Source organism: Echinops telfairi, unplaced genomic scaffold (genome assembly GCF_000313985.2).
Source record: "Echinops telfairi isolate 266 unplaced genomic scaffold, ASM31398v2 ScPeMD7_7465;HRSCAF=8503, whole genome shotgun sequence".
Taxonomy (NCBI): domain Eukaryota; kingdom Metazoa; phylum Chordata; class Mammalia; order Afrosoricida; family Tenrecidae; genus Echinops; species Echinops telfairi.
The window spans coordinates 5,851,757-5,866,499 of NW_022111365.1; the positions used below are offsets into that span (position 1 = coordinate 5,851,757).

General features: G+C 41.2%; 1 protein-coding gene across 1 annotated transcript in view; it reads right to left on the reverse strand.

Annotated features, from left to right (window-relative positions):
- Nucleotides 1–294: 294 nt before the first annotated feature.
- EI24 (EI24 autophagy associated transmembrane protein) overlaps nucleotides 295–14,743 on the reverse strand; it is a 19,323-nt gene continuing 4,874 nt past the window's right edge. Inside the window, exons 3-11 of the mRNA XM_004714158.4 lie at nucleotides 10,673–10,812; nucleotides 9,500–9,560; nucleotides 8,671–8,737; nucleotides 4,932–5,056; nucleotides 4,527–4,646; nucleotides 4,128–4,239; nucleotides 3,085–3,196; nucleotides 2,396–2,470; nucleotides 295–1,307 (exon numbers count right to left, since the gene is read on the reverse strand). Of these exons, the coding sequence (XP_004714215.1) occupies nucleotides 1,145–1,307; nucleotides 2,396–2,470; nucleotides 3,085–3,196; nucleotides 4,128–4,239; nucleotides 4,527–4,646; nucleotides 4,932–5,056; nucleotides 8,671–8,737; nucleotides 9,500–9,560; nucleotides 10,673–10,812 (975 nt within the window). The 3' untranslated portion in view covers nucleotides 295–1,144. The remainder of the gene's footprint in view (nucleotides 1,308–2,395; nucleotides 2,471–3,084; nucleotides 3,197–4,127; nucleotides 4,240–4,526; nucleotides 4,647–4,931; nucleotides 5,057–8,670; nucleotides 8,738–9,499; nucleotides 9,561–10,672; nucleotides 10,813–14,743) is intronic.

Below are 14,743 nucleotides of genomic sequence, written 5' to 3' on the forward strand. Positions count from 1 at the left end.
TCAGGGCTTATCTCCCAAAATTCTGCCCACATTATCAAGATAAAGTCTGATGTGTAAAACCATCGGGTAACTCACAATTAAAAAAACAAACTGTTAATAAAGCTTTATGTTCCATGAAAACAACTCCCTAGGGCATGATTTGTAAATACAACGATTTTGTAAATACACCTTGTGGAAAACCAGTGGGAATTAAATAGTGATATTCTAAAACTGCACAATTGTTCCCCCACTCTTTTCCCACACCAATATTTAGTCCTTTAAAATGACAGGGGGGGGAAAAAAAACAAGAACTCATAGGTTTAATGGGTTTAATAAATGCACCCCTTTAGTTCCTATGTTCAGCACCCAGTATTCCTTTGAAATAACACAGACCCAGCAATGGCCCACAACAGTACATCTCAGGCTTCCCGAGTTCATGTTCACTGAGCATTCTGGGTTGCAGCGGCACTTGTCCAGAACTGGGAACGCGCCGTAGTTGGGGTACTCTATGTATCGTGAAGAAGGTCTTTCCGCCAGAGTTAGAAAGAAGGCCACGCCTCACAACGCAACAGATCTGTGAGATCTTTCCTCCGGTCGCATCTCGTCAGAGGCATTTCTTCTTTCTTTTTTTTTTTGCAGTGGAACAAAATAAAGACCAAAACCTAACCTGAGTTACAAAACAAGAAGACAGTGATGGCTATAAAAAGGGTGGCCAGGAGCAACGGAAGGACTCCTTTTTCCAGCCACATCCAATGTATGTGCTTCACAGAAAAAAACAAGAAAAACAAGTCCATTAATCACAACAGATAGATTGCAAAATCCCTTCATCCTAGGGTGGGAGGCAGGAAGGTAAGGCCGGAGGATAAATGGCACAGGAAGAAAAATGAGCATTTCCAGATCGGTCCAGACACAGGCTTCAGCAAATGCTAAAACATAGCGACAGAAAAATCTGTGGTATTTCAGACTCAAGGTGTTAAAACTCCACTTCCTGGTATCAGGAAGATTCTGACCGAGTGTGCCAAAATCCCAATTCCTCAGAGAAGGGAATAGGCAAAGAGCCCTTGGCAGAGAGAGCCCTGCCTTCCCTGGGTAGGGGAAGACCAGGGAAATGAGCTGCCACACCCTCCTTCCAATCCCTCCTACACCTTATGCATGGCGGGAAAAATCAGTGGCCTGCAGCAGCCTTCGGTTTGGCAGGAGACGGATGTGGCGAAGAGGCCTTTTCTGCAGAAGCCGGGCTACTCAGGACTGACTGCAGGTAGACCGTTTTCTGGAAGAGTTTGTTGCTTAAGAAGACCACGATGGAGAACAGGCGCAACTGGAAAAGGCTAAAAGACAAGATATCCGACTCATTAGATTTACATACGAACAAAAATTGTTTGTGACACAACAGCTACTTTGCAATACATTCAAAAGCACAGTGAAAAGCAAAAGAAGTGGCAGTTGGTTAAGGAAGTGTAGCTATTCAGACCCACGGATTGTACGGGGAGCAACTACAGAATGCACTGGGTCCACTGCTGCTGGGAATGGACAGCAATCACCAATTTTGAAACACTTAGAAGACATTTATTTCAGATTCAAGAGGTGCTTTTATATGGCTGATTTCAGGTATGAAATTCAAACAATACCTGAAGATATTATATGCTACATACGGCTCAATTCCATGAAAAATGCAATATACCCACTAAGACACACACAGTGTTTTCCTGGGCAGCAAGTTCATGCCAAACCCCAAAATAGATGTGAGATTTCTAATACAAATATCTTCAGTTACTTAAACAAAATTGTTTAGAATATCACAGAACATACAAGAGTGAGCTTACTTTGAAATGATCAAATATTTAATTTAGAGTGCTACTGGTAATGCTAAAGTCATTTGAAAACATACATTTTATCATCATTACTGATAAACTCATGTGAGCAGATAATATGCCAGTTCCTTCTTTAAAAACGTGTCCAGAAGGAGGGTGAGGGAGGGAGGGAGGGAGGGAGGGAGGAGGAAAAATGAGGAGCTGATACCAAGGGTTCAAGTAAAATGAAAATGTTTTGAAAATGATGATGGCAACAAATGTACGCATTTGAAAAGAGCTGTATGAGCCCTCAATAAGTAATTAAAAACAAACCCAAAAAAGTGTCCATTCTTACAAAAATAACCCTTACTTAAGGTGTGTTTACAAGTGCTTTCTTAATTGTTAAATTTTACAAGATTATATATTTATGTGTACATATACATAACAAAAAGCTTAGAATAGATCTCAGAAGATTCCCCCCCCTCCCCCCCGCTCTAAAAACAGTACATTGAAGTTTTCCTGCAATCAAGGAATCTATTGTTTTAACTCCCATTCCCATAATTGTGGCATTATAGCCTGAAACCCTTACAAGGCAAAGACTTCATTTGTCACTGGTAAATACTTACTATGCTTTGCCAGGGGTCTTGGCTTCGTTGGCGCTGATAATAAATAAAGGGAAAAGAATGGAAAAGAGACAGCCGCTGTAAAAAGAAAAGGTGGTTATCAAATTACTATTTACAGCCATGACTTTGAAGGTATTAAAAACTCTCAACTCCTTCCCCTCCAGTGCAAACTTCATTTCTCTGTGAAACCTTAACATAGCAACTGAGTTCCCAAAAGAGCAAAGGTTTTGATTTGTTTTGTTTTTAAAGCACTAGCTATATTTAACAGAGCCCCAGAAGGCAATAAAATTCAAAATTGTCAAGACTTAATTAAAGGCCAAGTGGTAAATATCTGTAAAAAAAAGCCTATAGATGACCAATTAAGGTTGCATGCCTAACATAGTAGCAAACAAAAAGAATGCATTGGTACGTGGCTCTTTATTTTGATTAAACAACAACAAAAAACTAAACCCACTACTATCAATTCCCAAACTAACTCACGCAGAGACCTTACAAGGCACAATAGAAATTCCCATAGCTTTTCTGAGGCCATAAAATCTTTATAGAAGCAGCCTGCCACAACTTTCTCTTGTGGAGCAGCTGGTGGGTTTGAATCACTAGCCTTTCAGTTAGTAGTCAAGCACTTTAACCACTGTGCTATCAGGACTCTTTTATTCTGACTAGTCCCTTTGCAATCTCTTTAGTCAAATTACCTGATAATGTATGAGGACTGCATTGCTGTTAGGAAAGCCAAGGGCAAGCCAAAGCCAAAGTAGTAAGGCCAATTCTTTTCTATGTTTGACAGCCGCTGGTGCATTTCAATTCCTGAAAGGGAGGCAATACAATTAGACTGCACATTTCATTTTAATGAGGACAGAGAAACTACTTGAAGGCTGAGTTTTAGTTATAGATCTGCCATCTAGAGCAGTGGTTCTCAACCTTCCTCATGCCACAATCCTGTAATACAGTTCCTCATGTGGTGGTGACCCCCAACCATGACATTATTTCGTTGCTACTTCATAACTGATTTTGCTACTGTTTTGAATCGTCATGTAAATATCTGATATGCGGGATGTAGTTTCATTGTTGCAAATTGAACATAATTAAAGCAGTGATTAATCACAACATGTAATTATGAAATAGTTCTAATTACAAAGAAGTGAAATTTTGTCGTGAGGCATGGGGTAGCATGGGTAACAGTCTTCATATAGCAACAGTAGATGACACCGCTACATTTTGAGCAGCGTGTGTAAAAAGCCAGTGTCGGTGCGACGGTTGCGCTATGAGCGGTGTCACGTGCCTAGACCATCGGAAACACCTGTTTTCCCATGGTCTCAGGCAACTCCTGTGAAAGGGTGACGCGACCAAAATCGGGGTCACAACCCACAGGTTGAGACGGGCTGATCTAGAAGATAACTGCTGGTTTATAAATTAGAATTGTGTGAATCCAAAATACAGCTTTTATTCAATGTGTTTAAAGGTCAATAATCCCAATTTCACAGCCGGCAGGATAAATGAATTATAAATTGCAGCACTGACACCTTTTATCAGGATTAGTGCCTGTAACAAACCGAGTTATCAAAATAAAAGCAAGTTTACACCACTTAGGCATAATGCAAGCTCCCTCTTGGCTATGGGGCTGTTTCCTTCTACAGATTGTCTATGCACCAAGGAGTTTAACAAAAGTCTACTGAGCAGTAGCATTTTTAAACAAGGTCTCAACTTCTGTTTATTTCTGTTCAAAAGGTAGACTTACCTTTATTGAACCAGCGGTATTCAAAGCAGTATAATGAATACAGAAGGGACATATGCAGGAGACTAACCAGCTGACCAACAAGATAGATGGGGAAGAGACTCACAAACAAACCCTGAAGAACAAATACGAAGATCTTAATTCCAAAAGCCAGAAACCTAACACTACTCACTCACTAAGACTTTTAAATTCTCTTAATATATTTGCTCTGTGTAAAGATAACTTAAACACTTCACCAAGTCCAACTGATGCTCCAGGATGATTTGCTTATGTTACACAATGACTTCCCAGTCCCCAGAAAGATACACATATGCTATTTACATGTCACCACCCTTCCCTTGGGAAGCGCCCCCAGTGAAGCTCTTTTTAGCTGTGTCCATGAGCCTACAAGGCTGGTCTCACCTGAAGAAGAAAGAGAGCTTGCAGCAAAAGGTTGAAGAGCATGTCAGCAATTATTTTGCTGGAACTAGGGAACGGCTGCATCTTCCTTCCTGACAACTGAAATGCCAAATCGGCTATATCCTGTAATGGAAGAAAAGTAGCTCCATCAAACTGAAGTTAAACGAGCCCCGTATATGTCACTGTTCTGCCACTAGAACTACCAACTGAGAAAAACATCCAGACATCTGACCTGAGAAAAACTATTCCATTGTACAATAGCACAAAGTTCACCTACTGGCTGCATGGCCAAGAACGTTTACAGTGAGCAATAAACTCACTACATAACCACTGTCCTCACCAGCTGAAACCCGCCAGCATTCAATCAATCATATTGTAGGACTCATAGTCCTTCTGCCCTGGACCTACCTGAAACCAAATGGCATTGACAACTTTGCTAAGCACAAACAGTGGGAGTACCCAAAGAGCACTGAAAATTGATGTGAGGAAGAATTCCAGCCACGACCAAACATCTCCATGTAGTGATGGATCACCTGAGGAAAAAAGATTAGTTCAACCAGAGAAATGAAAACCAACCAAACAAAAGATCCAAAATGAAATTCCCATTTTGTGACTATGCTATTTTGCCGCACATATAAAAGCGCTTTAAAAAGTTTGTGGGAAATACTCATTATCTTTCAATTCCAATTTTCCACAAACTTTCTGAAGCCCCCTAGTATTTGCTTCATGCTAAACTTCACTATTCCTAGTTCATGTAGTTTTATTCCTTCTTGTATGGAGCTGTGTGGCAATAGTGGTTAAGTGCTGAGCTCCTAACTAAAAGATTAGCAGTTCAAACCCACCAGCTGCTTCTCAAGAAAGATATGGACTAGTAAGCTTCTGTTAAAAAGGATGATAGCAGAAGAATTCACTTCAGCGGACAGCACTGAAACTACAGCTCGGGGAGAGGGACATGTCTGATCAGATCACACGGGAGCAAATGAAGGGGGAGGAAGAGAGAATGGAGCACATCCTGGCCCACCAAGCCTTGAGGACGATATCCCCACTCAGAGCAGCCAATGCACAAAGAGGATCATATGGCCAACCCCACTATGAGACACGACATCCCTCACTGACCCATAGCCCTACAGGGGAACAACACTGAAGGCACAGTATGGGAATTGTGCCCAATTTGAGGCAAAACACTAAGGGCATGCAACAGAACAGCAAGGAGAGCAGAACAAGGAAGTCCTGAGGGAGTACCAAAAATAGACTTTGGGGCCAGGGCATGGCACCCCATCAGATTTCACCAGTAAACACTCCTAAAGGCCAACAAACAGACCTAAACTATTTACAGGCTTTTCTTTTCTTTCTTTTTTTTCCTTATTGTTTTTCTGTAGTTGTTTTCTTTTATTTGTTTTGCTGTCTTGTTTTTTGTGCATATTATCTCTGCAGGTCTATCTAGATAAGATAGGAGGGATAAGTAATCTGGAGGAGAAAACAACGGGTCCGGGGTCCGACAGTTCCAGGGGGACATGGGAGAGGGGGAGGTGGGGGAAAGGAAGTGGTGTTAACAAACCCAGGGACAAGGGAACAAGTGATTCAAAATCAATGGCGAGGAGGGTATAGGAGGCCTGGTAGGGCGTGATCAAGGGCAATGTTACCAAGAGGAATTACTGAAACCCAAATGAAGGCTGAGCATGACAGTGGGACAAGAGGAAAGTAAAAGGAAATAAGAGGAAAGAACTAGGAGGCAAAGGGCATTTATGGAGTTCTAAATACAGGCATGTACATATGTAAATATATTTATATATGGCGACAGGGAAATAGATCTATGTGCATATATTTATAGGTTGAGTATTAAGGTAGCAGATGGACATTGGACCTCCACTCAAGTACTCCCTCAATGAAAGAACACTTTGTTCTATTAATCTGACATTCCATGACGCTCACCTTCCCTACACGATCGCTGAAGGCAAAGCGGGTGCATAAGCAAATATGGTGAAGAAAGCTGATGGTGCCCAGCTATCAAAAGATATAGCATCTGGGGTCTTAAAGGCTTGAAGATAAATAAACAAGTGGCCATGTAGCTGAGAAGCAACAAAACCCACATGGAAGAAGCACACCAGCCTGTGTGATCACAAGGTGTCAAAGGGATCAGGTATCAGGCATCCAAGAACAAAAATCACATCATTTACGAACGAGGGGGAGTGCAGAGTGGGGACCCAAAGCCCATCTGTAACCAACTGGACATCCCATTATAGAAGGGTTGCGGAGAGGAGAAGAGCCAGTCAGGGTGTAGTGTAGCAACAATGCATACAACTTTCCTCCAGTTCCTAAATGCGTCCTCCCCCCTTACTATCATGATCCCAATTCTACTTTACAAATCTGGCTAGACCAGAGGATGTACACTGGTACAGATAAGAACTGGAAACACAGGGAATCCAGGACAGATCAACCCCTCAGGACCAATAATGAGTACAGTAGTGATACTGGCAGGGGAAAGGGAAGGTGAGGTAGATATGGGAACCGATCACAAGGATCTACATATAACCCCCTCCCTGGGTGACAGACAACAGAAAAGTAGGTGAAGGGAGAAGCTGAACAGTGTAAGGTATGACAAAATAATAATTTAGAAATTACCGTGGGTTTGTGAGGGAGGTGGGGCAGGGGGGCGGATGAGGAGCTGATACCAAGCGCTCAAGTTGAAAGCAAATGTTTTAAGAACAATGGTGGCAACAAATGTACAAATGTGCTTGACACAATGGATGGATGTACGGATTGAGATAAGAGTTGTACGAGCCCCAATAACATGATTTTTAAGAGGTAAAACAAAAAGGCTCATAGTCTGGCAATGTATGAGGCAGTTCTACTTTGTCCGATAGGGCAATGTGTTGACATCAGTGTGGTGGCCAGGTTTTTTTTTGCCTTTCCAAGTTGCTGGATGCTGTTGAGTTTCTTTTTTGACTCCTAATAATCCCATGTGACAGAGTCAAGTTGCTCCGTTGGATTTTCTTTACCAGAACAGATCCCTAGGTCTTTCTTGTATGATGTTGTTGGTGGGTTTGAATCAAGAATTAGCAGCAAATGTTTTACTATTGTGTAAAGGATTCACAAAAGTCTAGGTCACAACTGATTGAGAGTAATTATATAGAAGCTACGAACTCAGAGTGTATCTGTTTATGTGACAGTGACTGCAATGCCACAGAATGATAGTACACAGTTTATACCAAAAACACATTTAAATTCCAGTTCTGTTGCACACAGAACTGAAGGTGGTGAAGCAAAATTTCCTACTATGGCTTTTGTGTCCATTTCTCTGTAACTCCCACCAAATGCCTGGGTAGGATGGGGCAAATAAGGAGTAGAGAATTGGCCAGTCTTGTCATTTCTCTGGCTTTAAGAGAGCCATCTCAAAGGCCATAATCTTGGGACTGACCCCCACCCCCCACAAGAAAGAGCAGCCACCAGAGGAATGCATGTGCGATCCCGATCTAAAATGGGGGGGCACCATAGGCTGCAGTGCTGAGACCAGAGACCGTGAGACAGAACAATGGGTGAGCTTCCCGACCCCGGGAACATGGCAGAGGCCACGGGACCACATAGCCTGCGAGACTGGTGATCAGGGAGACGCGCGGCTGCTGGCTAAGAAGAGACGCTAAAGATACTGAAGGATATACAAAGATTATATCCTTAATCCCGGAGTGTGGTAACCAGTTAACTTCCCTAATAAATCCCCACAATTGAGTATTGCCTGTGAGCTGCTGTGGCCACTGTGATGAATTCTCAAACTCAATAGAAAGTAAGAGCTGTGAGAAACGAAACGATTTAAAGAAGGATGACCTCTGCCTTGTCATCCCATTGGCACGGGGCTGGTGTGGAGTTGGATTCTCCTTTGTGTGACCAGAGGAAGTCAGATGTGGCCACCGAGATGTTTCTTCGCATACTAATGGCTTGATGTTAACTAATTTTCATTTCCTCATCCATAAAAAGATAGACTATCTATTTATTAATAGATAATATATCTATACAACCACTCTTAAATGGTTAAGCAATTTAAATAAAAAATGAGGAGGCTTGAATTAAATATACAAAAATGTTCAATAAAGTGAGGGAGACAGGAACCATCTCTTACCTCCATCCCTAAGAAAAAGTAAGAACTACTTACCAATAATCTTTGCTGTTACATATTGAAGCGCAGGAATAAACCCTCGATAAAAGAAGAAGAGGCTAAACTAAAGGAAAAAAATAGTAAGACCACATCAAGAACACCTTTGAAATAGAGAGCTCCAAGTAACTATTTTACAGATAAGATTATATAATTAGGGGACCTGCCACTCTTCCAACTATCATTATCCACACTATAATTCCATCCATTTTTATTTTTTAAAATTACTGCTGAGATTTACATGCTTTTAAAATAGTGGTTCACATTTCAAATATCTAGTCAAAATAAAGCTCTATGTAGTTGTTTTTTATTAACAGAAGAATTGAGTTACATTAATTCCAGGAGAAAGGAACCATTCACCCTCCTCTTCTACAAAGTGCCCAAATTTTACTTCAGGTTGCATTTACTAGTTCTTAGTGAATGTTTTTTTCCTGGTGTGGCTTTCCATGGTAATCAATTCTGGTAGACACCAAGACAGATGCACGAAGAAACCTTGCTCTTGTCCAACCATATGCGAGCTGACCCTCTGTACTTATTCAAAATAGCCAGTTAACAACAGAAAAAGCTGTTATTAATAAGAGCTGTAGAACCTGTGAATGGGTAACATTTTTTAAAAGCTGAATGTATATATTGAAGACTTTTCCGGACACTCATTCATATAGAATTGTACTGTCTTGAATGGAAACAAAATCCCTGCAAGTGCAGAGAATTAGATTTCAAAATGAAAGTCCACGTGCTGAAGCTACTTATCTCAGTGTCTCAAAGAACAGTCTGCAGTGCCTGTAAGACCAAAGGTAACCACGAGGCATACGAAATTTGAAGAACTCACCCAGAATATTCCTCCATTCCAAGCACAGCACAGGAAAATTCTATTAACAATATACGGCTCACTGGAAAAGACCAGACACTCAGCTTAGGTTCTCACTGGTATTCAGTAGCTTCCTATTTTATTTTATACATGTTTTATAAAAATACTATGAGATGTTATTTCAATCATTCTTACATGTGCACTTCAGTAATATTAATCACATCCCATGTGCCACCTTGGTGTCCAACTGTAATCATGATCAATTTCACTAGCAAACGACTTTGGTCTAGCAAGATTATTGCTAGAGCCAATAATTCAACATAAAGAACAAAACACACACACACACACACATATACATCATCAACAAATTTTTTTCTGGAAACAAAAAAGACACCTGGCTCACAGTTGTAGTCAATTCTAACTCACACCAACTCTACAGGACAGAGAACTGCCCCACAGGGTTTCTAAGACTATGAACTTTGAAGAAGCAGAGTATCCTATATTTCTCCCAAGGACCTGCTAGAGGTTTTGAACCACTATCTGTCCAGCAGCCAAGTGCTTTAACCACTACCACATCATAAACACACGTGGGTTAGACAACAAAAAAGTGGGTGAAGGGAGACATCGGACAGTGTAAGACATGAAAAAATAGCAATAATTTATAAAGTACCAAGGGTGTGTGAGGGAAGGGGGGTGGGAGAGGGAGGGGGGAAAATAAGGAGCTGATACTAAGGGCCCAAGTAGAAAGAAAATGTTTTGAGAATGATGAGGACAACAAATGTACAAATGTGCTTGACACAATTGATGTACGTATGGATTGTGTTAAAGAGTTGTACGAGCCCCCAATAAAATGATTAAAAACAACAAATACACATAGGTTACTCATATTCCCCAAATGCTGCCTTGAAGGCACAGAGGTTAAGCATTAGATCGCGAATGAAGAGGCCAGTGGTTCACACTCACTAGCCTTTTCGTGGGAGAACGCTGTGTCGGCTGCGTCTGTAAAGATTCGTCTTAGAAACCCCATGGCAGTTCTGTTCTGTTCGTTAGGGTAGTGAGGAGTGGGAATCAACTTTCCAGGAAGCATTTTTGTGATACTCCCCAAATCACGAAGGTTGGTCTTCACTCTGTACTAATTGGTCAATCTCCAAATCCCGCCCTTGGTTCTCTCCGACATCAGCCCACCCTCCTTACGCCTCTGGCTTCCGCTCTGGGCTCTGGGCTCTCCTCTGGGCGAGGACACTTGTCCTTCGATGGACTTCCTCTCTCTTTTGTTGAATTCGCGCATCCAACTTCGAGATGGTACAAATACCCCAGATGGAGTCCTTGATTCCCTACAAAGGAGAGTGAGAGAGGAGTTACCTAAAGTAAACTCAGAGTTGCAATGCAAAGCATCTTGGTTGCTTTGCTCCTTTTTAAAACTTTAAGATAACTTCTTACTTACAGAAGAATTGCGAGAATGGAGACCCTCCCCACACACAAATAGCCTTCATTCATATTTACCAGTTTTAATATTTTGCACATTATTATCCTCGTAAACAGGCATGAATCATGAGTAGATTGCTACATCACATCCCCTTTATACCTTTAATTCAGTGTATATTTCCTAACAACACAAATATTCTTTACATAAGCACAGTTTGGACCTAATTTAGTTTAGTAGTTACCAATTCATGAAATCCAATCTACACACACACACACACACACACACACACACACACACACACGCTGCTTTGCAAATGATTGTGACTCATACCAATCCTATGTAAGGTTTCTGACACAGTAATCTTTATAGGAACCAATAAACTCATCTTTCTCATAAAAAAGCTGGTGCTTTTGAACTATCAACCTAGTCGTTAGTAGCCCAACCCTCACCCAACAAGCACTACCAGGGCTCCTAGTCCACATACAGGGAGGCCTCAAAAGTTCATGAAAAACATTTCCATCTTTTAATTCTATCACACTCCCATGAACTTTCCGAAGCCTCCTTGTATAAAAGTCCTAGTAGGGCAAGTTTCCCCTCAGTTCCTTGCTAACAGGGAGGTCGGCAGTTCAAACCCACCCAGTGGTGCCATGACAAAGACCAGGCAATCTGCTTCTGGAAGACTAGCCCAGAAAAGCCTGTGGGCTGGAGTTCTGTCTCACGGGGCCACGCGCACCTGAAACTGACTCACTGGCACCCAACAATTCAGTGTCTCAACACTTGTCTCCATGGCATTTATAAGTCTTTCGAATCAGTTCAGAATCACATACTGCATTTAGATTCAATTAAAGAAATTCTATTAAATACTTTCTTTAATCAGAAAGCAGTACTTCTTATTAAAGAAACATAGTAAATAACTTCTGATTAGAGAAAGAACTTAATAGAATTCCTTTAATTTCTGTTTCATCATGATTAGACCCAAATTAAGCATTTTTAGCAAGATGACAACAGAAGTAATGCTGGGTCCCTTCAAAGTAGCACATCCGGAGGCATAAAATGTCTGTCTGCTCTATTTGTGAATTTAACTGCACCCAGCATCTTCACTGTCTGGCAATTATTCTTCTCCTTATAACTAGTAAGTCATCTGTGAGAACACTCTTTAGACCAGTGGTTCTCAAACTGTGGGTCGCAACTCCTTTGGGGGTCAAATGACCCTTTCACAGGGGTCATCTGAGACCATCGGAAAACGCTCAAATATTTCACAATACATAATTGCACATTGTTTTGTGATTAATCACTACACTTTGTTTAATTATGTTCAATTTGTAACAATGAAAAAACATCCTGCATATCAGATATTTACATGACGATTCATAACAGTAGCAAAATTACAGTTAGGAAGTAGCAATGAAAATATTATGTTATGGTTGGGGTCACCGCCACATGAGGAACTGCATGAAAGGGTCGCCATTTGGAAGGTTGGGAACCACTGTTTTAGACCATGCAACTACCTCACTCAACAAACTCTCAGCCCTTGTGTTTACCAGCCACAAACAGTTCTTTCAATTCAATCCTGAATAACATGGGTGCCAGAGAGTGATTTTCCAGTCCCTCAACACATATCAATAAGATAGACAGCTTATTATTTACTTTCAGTATTAATAAAATGCTTATTGTATCCTGTGTCATACACTGAAAGGCCCAAGGTTGGACCAAGAGTAGGGAAAAACAAAAAAATTTACTATAGAGGCATAAAAGCACTTTCATGATAAGGTGAAATTGTTAAGGCTCTTCTATCCACAGTCTTTTAACTCTCATTCTTTGGACAGGAGGCTGGCTTGCTCAGTGGGGTGCCATTTGGACATTCATTCACCAGTGCTAAAAGAGCTTTTTAACAGTTGCCCAAACAGGGCAGAGGTCAAGGGACCACGTGGTTGAGAAGTTCTAGATAAAAGAATCTTTTTATAATCTGTATTTTCCCTGATAAGCTATCATAATTTTGAATACTGCCAGTGAGTTCTATGTGGCCACGGTAATGGATTACCCCACCCAGCAGAGAAGTAGAGTGAGGGTCGGCTGGTGTCAGAATAGGATAAAGAAGGTTCCAGCACAGGAGGAAGGTGGAGGTATGTCTCAGCCCTGCCTCAGAAGAATCATCCTTGGAGAGACAAGGAGGTGAACACTCCTTATCCCTTGTATATCCGGAGGTTGTCAGATGTGGCCCCCACACCATTTTCTCTGCGATGGGAAGCACAACCCACTTGAGACAGAAGCAGTAGCATGCTAGTGCAGCTCCAGGAGAGTGTCTAAAGACAGTGGCAGAGGCACTTGCCAATCATACAAGGTTCCCACAGTACGAAGGTTTCTGTTGGTGCTACAAATATCAGAATTGTTCCTCATTTTCAAGAGCCGTATGCATCCACCTACGCACATACTGAGTATCTTCTATGAGGCAGGCACATTGAAATACTAGAGCAATAAGTGTAAACCGTCCCCTCCAAATATAACAAGTTACTGTTGAGTATTTCAACAGCTCAGCGAGTGGCCATCTAAGAAGCAACTATGAGCCTCTCTGTTCTAATGAAAGTTGAGTGATGAAAATCAAAGACACATGGAAATAATTAGTTCATAGACTAATTGACTACAAGAACATCAGACTTTAATTCTGAGGCCAGAAGAACTAGATAGTACCAGTACAAACTGCTGTGAGAGGATCGCGTCATAAGGTCCCGGAAAGAGTAGAAGTAAACATAGAACTCAAAATCTAAAAAGACCAAATTTACAGAGGAGAAGTGTAGTAAGTAAGAGGATTGCCATGCAAGAGATGAAACCAAATGGGAATGATTTGTTAAAGATAAAATTGATGATCTGCTCTGTAAACCTTTACTCAATCCACAGCAAAGTCAAAACAAACCATAAATAACAAGAAAAACAGGCTGGAGACAGGTAGCACCTGGAGACTATGATGCTTAGTCACCCTTCAGGTTGGGAAATGAACATATCCCCACGCTCAAAATTCAACCAAACAATAATCAGGTCAATATGGGGAACCACACATAACATTTGAGAGGTGGCACACTTAAAAATAATCATTTGCGATCCTAGGGGCAGCATTTTCCCAAAGACGAAGTTAAGGCAGGTTAGGAAAATAGAAGGAAGAGAAACAGGGAGGAAGTGAGATAAATGGTGTTTTATTGTTGGGACTGCAATCAATGAAATGAAATGTCAGTGTACTGCTGAGTGGTAAATGTATTTGCTCCATAAGCCCTCACTCAATCCAGACATTTTTTTTTTAATTGCACTCTAATAGATTTTAAGAGCATGGTAACATAGTTGTTAACTTGTTCAACTGCTAACTCAAAGGTCAGTGGTTTCTACTCACCAGCTGTTCTATGGGAGAAAGATGTGGCAATTTACTTTCATAGGGATTTATATATAGCCTTAGAAACCTTCTACTCTTGCCTACAGGGCCTCTATAAGTCAGAATGGACTCAATCACAGATACAACAGATTTTTGTCCAAAGCAGTGAGGTAGTCTTGGGAAGAGGCACAAAATGGAAGCTGATCGCTAAACCACCTTATTGTGTTCTCCTTTTGAAGGAGCCAAAACAAACTTCAGATAAACAGCCATAGTACACAGAAATAAATATTATGCACTATCTGTTGACAGGAGCATACATTGGCATAGTGAGCACCTAACTTTCTGCCTTTTGGTAATTTTTAGTCTCACTTTGTTTGGGATGCAAAAGGGCTTTTCCCCAGGTTGTCTCCCCCAAATATATGCCAAACCTAGGATGCTGCTTGCATCACATGGTAAATGACTGTACACTTTGAGGTCACAA